Here is a 7439-nt window from a genome sequence, read left to right as displayed (position 1 = left end):
TTTCTAGAAACCATTGGATTTTACCGTGTCGTAGCAAATGCTAAATGGATTTTTCTAGAAACCATTGGATTTTACCGTGTCGTAGCAAATGCTAAATGCCACACAAGCCATGATCACAAGGCATAAAAGCAACTATCCATTGAGCCACAGAAAGGCAGTTAGAAGAATCCCTTTCTAATAGTCACAAGTCAAAGAAAGCTCATGAGGAGGCACATCCAACAACAACAAAGGCACACCTAGCAAAACAACAAATCAACCAAGCTAATGAAGCCTTGGTAGCCAAAGAACAAGAGCTTCAGTAGATGTATCACCAACATAGTTCTCTCAAGAGACAACTTCAGGCTATTGACAAAAAAAAGAACTCTTGAGTCCAACCTTAAGGCAACTTCAAAAGGATACAATGGAGAGGGGAATGAAACCAAAAAGAGCATATGAGAAGGTTTGAGCTAAGTTCAAACATGATGAACACACCGAGAATCTTGTAGTTCAAACACATGAAGCCCAATATAAGGTTTTAGCTTACAGAGATGCAGAGATCAAGAGCTTGCGTGTTAGCAACTAGCAAAGGCAACACCCTTGTCTTTTTCAAAGTATTTTTCTTTTTTGTTCTTCATTAGCTTTGAACAAAATGCCTTTATGATGTGAAGATCCCATTTTTACTAGAATTATTCTAAGGCAACCTTGTAAAATTTATATGGTTGTGATGTATATATGTAGGCTAATAAAACAAGCCGAGATGCTTTTTTCCTCTTTAGGAGGTTTTTTTCCCCGAGCGTATATACACACCAGTGTGTGTAAGTGACCTTATCATGTCACTTCACTTGTACTTAACTAATTCTCATCAATCTAATTTGAGTTTGCGCTTCTATCCATCTCTCCTTACTTGTTGCATATATATGTGTGTGTTCCTACATTGATCTTCACTCCAACAACAACTGATATCAGAGCAGGTTCTCTTTACCCTCACCCCTTGTCATCTTCTCCTTGAGTTTCTCTTTGGATTATCTCAAACTAAGCTATCGTTCTAAGTGGAGAAGATGTAGTGTGTTGTTAGCTACACTGGTACAAATTTTTACATATTTCATGGTGTTTCCTCTAGGGGTTTACCTAAAAATATGTAAGTATACCACATGAGTTCAAATGAAGGGGTTTTTTAATTCAAAATTTTAAGGTAAATTTATAGAAATACATTTATAGAAGGGGTTTTTTAATCAATTTTGAAAAAAGCCCTTAAGTTCATAAAAAAGAAAAAGGGGTCATTTTATTCATGAAAAATTCATAGGTAAGGGGCACGTTTCAGATACATGTTCAGATGCTGTAAGGTTTTCACATGCATTCAGGGGAGTGTCAATTCAAAACTCTTTTGTTCGATTATGGGTTTCTTCTACATAGTAGCATGTAGCATTTGGTATACAGATAGAGCTGTTCGTTATCTTCAATAACATCACATCTTCGAGGTCATCTTTAATAGCTTCAACGTCATCATAATATTATCATCGATTTCTGCATTCCTACTAAGTATCATTTCCACACTCTGCATTTTGTAATTTTTCATACAATTTGCAGGTTTCCTTTGTCATCAATGATCTACTCGTAGCTATATGGGTTGCATTGAGTGGGCATTGATAGTACTTGCAAGTAGTTGGGATATTTCTATTTTGTGTTAGAGATTAGTTATTTATAGGCTGAACATGTACAACAATGCATTTGGGATGCTTTCTCCTGAGGATAAGCTTGACAAGAGAAAGGAGCATTACTCCTTATATTTGCTCATGTAAACTTTTGAAGCATGCTTGGCATGTGCTTGCTCTACTTTAAAAGTGTATAACGAGACATGAGTAGCCTACTTGCGTAAGTAATTAGATATGAATGAGAGAGACTTAATAAATGAGTTCCTCATGTCAGGACTATGGTCCTACGGAAGTCGAACCCTAGCATAAGTTAATAACTTTCGGAGTCTCGAGAGTATTATTGGTGCTAGCGGGGTTCAGGGGTTAATGGGCGTTAGGGTTTGGTCGATGTGTGCACACATTTAAGTTAGCACGGCTCTTAAGTAAGATGGGCGGCCGGGCTAGGAGGTGTGGACACAGGCCAGGGTTTTGGTATAAAACCCAACGAGAAACCCTAACTCGTCATTATATGGTTGGGAGGCGGCGACCAAGGCAGTCCGGCAGTCCTAGAAGGCGATCGGTGATGAGCGATCGTTGGCGCGCCGTTGGCGAGCGCGCGAGAATTCTCCCTTACTTGAGTGGCACAAGGGGGAGGCTTCACCATCCAAGGAGTGGGGTTTTGAACCCACCACCTCAAGCTCCAAGGCAAGTGTGCTAGCCACTTCACCTTTTCACTTGTGTTGTTCTTCTCTTCAAAAGAACTCTACTTATTCTTTCAAGGGAGGACACAAACTACAAGGAAAGTGACACAAACTACAAGGAAAGTGACCTTTTCACCTTCAACTTTCCTTCTTTCAATTTGTGAGAGGAGTTTTCTATGCTCCAAGTTTGGAAGTTTTTGGTGGACGGATCTTCAACGACATGCTACATGCAACACACTTTTTTGCATGCATGTGAATGGGGCACAGTCAAGGGAGGCTTGGAGGCTTGGAGGCTTGAAGGCTTGGGAAATGGAGAGTCAAGAGTCACTTGAGGGCTCTCCTATATAATAGGGGCATGGGGCACAGTCAAGGGAGGCTTGGAGGCTTGGAGGCTTAGGCTATGGTCTCTTGTGTAGAGGATCATATCTACTCAGCAATCCGTACAAATGAGGATTCCATCAAAGGGTTAATTAAAAGCATGGAAGAGATTACAAACCAGTCAACAATGGTGGTGTTCATTATCATTGAGGGTTTACATGGCCAAGAGCCCCTTCCATTAGACCTTCAAAGTGTAATCGATCACAAGTCCTATCATTGTTTAGCAGAGTTTGTTACGATACTAGAGCAAACAGAAGGATGGCAACACATGGTTGGGAAGATGTTTGTTGTTTGGGATGAAAACCATCGACTCAAAGCATGGCATGAATGGGCCAAAACCACTTGAGTTGAAAGAGAGAAGGTTCCCAAGATGATTTGTAGAGTGGTTTGATTCCTTGAGGAGGAGGAGGTTGAGTTCTTCTTTGTGATGTGCATGATAAACAAGTAAGTGGATTGTATCCTGTTTTTTTATGATTGAAATGAACAAACATCTTATATGTCATCATATACCTTATTTATTATGCATGCCAAATTGTCAAGGTCACCCACCATTCATGTGCCAAACACAACGACACATGATATATTTATGATGCAGTGTGGATGTGTGGGCCTTGCCGATCTACAATCATTGTTATCAAAGTTCAGTGATGCAGATCGGGCATGGGCCGATAAAGCTCTTACTCAATGGGGGCCTAATAGATCAAAGTGGTTGAAGCTTCCCATATCACTCTCCTCTCAATTGGTGTTCAAGGTATGTGCGCGCCTCGTTCTCAGACAAAAATAAAGCCATGTTTTGATTTTGAAATATGTTTCTAAAACATAAATGCATTGCAGTTTAAGTTTGATGCCACATACCAAGCCAAGGTCAGTGGCTTGCCTGAGCGAGGGAGTAGAGAATACATTCTAAATGTAGACATGTTTGACAAGAATTATAAAGATGCCTTGAAGGAGATTGAGGTGCTATTTATAAAGATGGGACATGAGCTGGCACAAATTGCTAACACCAAATGTAGCAAAGAGTTTTTCAAGAAAGTGATCTCCTACCGGGGCTATGGTGGAAAGGCTAGTAGATTCACTACTCCCAAGCTAGCAGAGATTGCTCGGGCACATATTCCAAACACAGAGTAAGATTTCTAACTCTCTCAACGCATTAAAGATTTTTTTATATGTAGGTAGACACATAACGCTAGTTCACAATGCAGGAAATGTATGCTTGGTGGCGGGTTTGCAAAAATGAGCACGTTACAATTGTATGCAAAGTTGGGAGGACGAGCTCACTTGCTGAGTCGACATGCATGAGAGAGCCACATTGGACTCTTGGGTAGGTATCACGGATGCCCTCAAAGCTTTCAAGAAGACTCACTTTGAAAAGGCATTCGTAAGGTGGAAAGGGCAAACGGATACTGACCAATAACCACACTTGTGGTGCATGGCACGATGTCTCTTGTATACATTCACCGATCCAGGGGATGCAATCTTAGATTGCTTTGTCAGTACTAGGATCCTTGCTAGAGGATGCAGGATACTGCATCAAAATTGCATCAGTGAGACAAGTGAAGAGGTGTGCTTTAAAGTTCATATCTATGACCACTTTTGTATGTTCCTGAAGATTTGGGTCGACAGAGTTTCAAGGGTGACATCAGTGGAGTATGCTCAATGGGAGTATCAGAGGGATGTGGGGCCATCGTTTCCACACGTTTCTCACCCATATCCTCCACCCGCCCTAGTACCCACCATGAGACCAACAAGGTCAAGTGCCTCATCATGGCCACCTAGTGTTTCAAGGGAGCCCCCATATCGACTTGGCATGCCACAGAGATGTCCCCCGTGGGTTATTTTACGATGCCCTCATCATGGGCACCATGTCCCGAACTTGTGAGGTTGCTATTCCCACCTGCACATGCACCATTTGGTAGAGCTCCGTGCATGCACCCATCTTTCTTCTTCCACCAGCATTCGCGGCGGGCGCCCTTATTGATGTGTTTCATCGCTTTTAATGACAAAAATATATTGTTTTACACATTATTGTGATGCACTTTTGTACACTCATATTATATCAATTGCATTGTTTTTAGCCTTTTCTATAACCGTTTAGGTAATTAAATTGACAATAGAGAAAGATGGAGCAAGATGGATAGAGATGGAGAGGCCACGAGAGAGAGTGTGAGTGAAAGAGAGGAAGTTTGAGTGAGACCTTAAAAAAGTTATTTTTATGCTTAAAATAGTTATTTCTATGCTTACAATAGTTATTTTATTTTTGGGACCTTATAAATAGAGTAGATATTTCCATGTTCCACTATTCTTATTCTAGGGACACATCCCACCCCACCCAACCCTTATATCTTCATATTGTAATAGGTTGGGCATAAACTCAATTATCATGGGTTCATCCACACCAATCCCTCTAATACTATGATGTTTGCAAGTATCTTAAGTAAATCTCGTCAATCTTTCATGCACCTCAAAGAAAAACAACCTAGATTGAATTCCCTTCTGGAAGCATGGACAACAACATCTAAAGTGCAGGAGCTCTACAAGAAGCTCACAATAGAGAAAATGGTAGACCTTGCAGACAAGAACATTCTAGAGGTAAAAGCAGCAATAGCCATTGGGATACAAAGAGCTTTTGGTATTATTGATGAAGAGGTAAAAGAGGCTCAACATCTTGTAGGTGTTTGTCATAATATGTTGTAGTCTTGTAAATTTGCGAGAAATTTGCTTTGGAATATAATGGAAGTTTTAGATCATAATATGGTGTTTTTGTAAAGGAGTTGCAAATGATAGTGGCCCATGGTGTCTAGTGCCTCAACATCTCATAGGTGTGATAGTAGAGAGGGAGGAGTAGACAGAGACAATAAGAGTACATAGAGAAACTGCTTGCCTCAACACCAAAAAGCGATCGCTCAAAAATGCTCGCAAAAAAATACACCCACATACAGGTACACTCTCACATAATGGTGTTGTAGAAAGGAAAAATAGGCACGTTACAGAAGTGGCACATTCCTTGATGTCTGGGAAGAATATACCAAATTATTTTTGGGCAGAAGTAACAACAAAGCAGCTGCTGCTATTTACATTAAAAACATGACCCCATTGTAGCTCTTCATGGTATGATATGCCTAAACATAACTTTGCAGGTATAAAGCTGGATGTGTGTCACTTGAATGATTTCGGATGTATTGCATATGTGCATAATGAAGTGAGAATAAAGTTATATCCAAAGGTAGAGAAATGGATCTTTATTGGGTATACTTCGGAGTAGAAAATTTATAGATGTGATAACCCAGACTATCATGCTAGGACAAAGCACATTGAGGGGGTGCATCATCACATTGTGAGGGAAAAGGTTATAGCAGGTGATCAGGTGGCTGACATCTTCACAAGGCACTTGGTACAAAGAATCTCAATAGGTTTAGGAGCTTACCCCTGGAGTGCAAAGTGTATAGTTGAGCTCAAGGGGGGTTATTGAGATATCGGGCTCAATTAGTGTTGTGACCCATAGGGGAGAATCGGACTCAATTTCGGGCCTTTTTCCTCTAGAGAGAGAAAGGGTTTGGACAAATAGGAAGAGAGCCTCCATAACAAAACTTTTTATAATTAGATGTCTTTCATATATTCTTTATATATGAATATATTATTAATAGAGAAAAACGAATTGCATTTTGCAAAATACTTAAACCACTCTTTATATTGATAGTTCATTAATGTACATGAAAACTAGAGTGCTGTTAGCGCATTTAATAAAGATAGTTTTTCCCTCTAAAAATTCTTTGAATTTCCTAGCTCATTTAATGAATTAATTTCCCTCTAAGTATTTCACACGGTTTTGAGGTTATCTCTTCTTTTGTCTTCTTGCGTTTTGAAGGTTATTTCTTCTTTCATTTGTGTTTGCGCTTGTGTTTGCTTCAAGGGAAAGAAACCATATGTCCTAGGCGCACCTGCTCCTCTATCATAGCTATTATACAGTATACAACAGCTTTGATATGGATAATCAAAGGTGGGTTCCTATCACCTCTATTGGTAGTTGGGTTATGTTGCAAATGAGGAAAAGAAAAAATGCAATGAATGAGTTCATCAATACCTACAAAGGCAGAGTTAAAGATTTCAAGCTATCTGACAACAGGTAGGAGAATTAAGGACGTTCTTATACAGCATGCCTACATGCACTTAGAACGATGTCTGCAGCAACGTTTAAATCAGAGAAATGTTTGGATTTCTTAGATTAAAACTAGGATGTGAAAGAATTTAATGGGGTTACTTACAAAATCCAATGAAAGTCTATTGTCTATAAATTTATGATTCGCTCTCATAATTTTATTTTAGCCTTTCATTATATGAGATTGAATTATGCCAATGGAAAACTTATACCAATTGATCAGGACTTAGAGGATGATATTGAAAATCCATTGATCTTATTAGAGGTATGGTTTGAACATGAGCTCTTGACACTACTCAATATTAGGTTAAATGTCTCCCTGTGTCAAGTGAGAATAGACTTCGCAAATGAGGAGGACCTACAAGTGCATGATGATTATGTGTTCGAATGCAACGACCGTAAAGTATGCCAATCACTCTGTCCTTGAAAAAGTTATAATTTCAACAATATGCCATAATCATTATTATTTATGTACAACTGTCATTTGTACCAACAAGGAGAAAAGAAAGGAGCGTTTCATGTAAAGACATTACCAATGAGTTTTCTTGGTGCAACCGGCTATGTCATAAGAATCATTACAACATGGAGATACAT

At 39.5% G+C, this 7439-nt stretch overlaps 1 protein-coding gene across 1 annotated transcript; it reads left to right on the top strand.

Moving 5' to 3' along the window:
• The first annotated feature begins 3272 nt into the window (after nt 1-3272).
• Nucleotides 3273-4150, top strand: LOC147631802 (uncharacterized). The gene is made up of 3 exons (XM_086807882.1): nt 3273-3440; nt 3524-3813; nt 3892-4150. The coding sequence occupies exons 1-3, from the start codon at nt 3276-3278 to the stop codon at nt 3986-3988; spliced, it is 552 nt and encodes a 183-aa protein (XP_086664008.1). The 5' UTR covers nt 3273-3275; the 3' UTR covers nt 3989-4150.
• The last annotated feature ends 3289 nt before the right edge of the window (nt 4151-7439 follow it).

Source organism: Cibotium barometz, chromosome 14 (genome assembly GCF_041138505.1).
Source record: "Cibotium barometz isolate CiBa-2024 chromosome 14, ASM4113850v1, whole genome shotgun sequence".
NCBI classification, from domain to species: domain Eukaryota; kingdom Viridiplantae; phylum Streptophyta; class Polypodiopsida; order Cyatheales; family Cibotiaceae; genus Cibotium; species Cibotium barometz.
Note: the sequence above shows the minus strand (reverse complement) of the source record. Positions and strands in the feature narration are given on the sequence as shown.

Coding starts and splice junctions, on each gene's coding strand:
- LOC147631802 (XM_086807882.1), top strand. CDS start 3,276: ATGATGCAGTGTGGATGTGTGGGCCTTGCCGATCTACAATCATTGTTA. Junction 3,441..3,523: donor CCTCTCAATTGGTGTTCAAG/GTATGTGCGCGC, acceptor AATGCATTGCAG/TTTAAGTTTGATGCCACATA. Junction 3,814..3,891: donor GCACATATTCCAAACACAGA/GTAAGATTTCTA, acceptor TTCACAATGCAG/GAAATGTATGCTTGGTGGCG.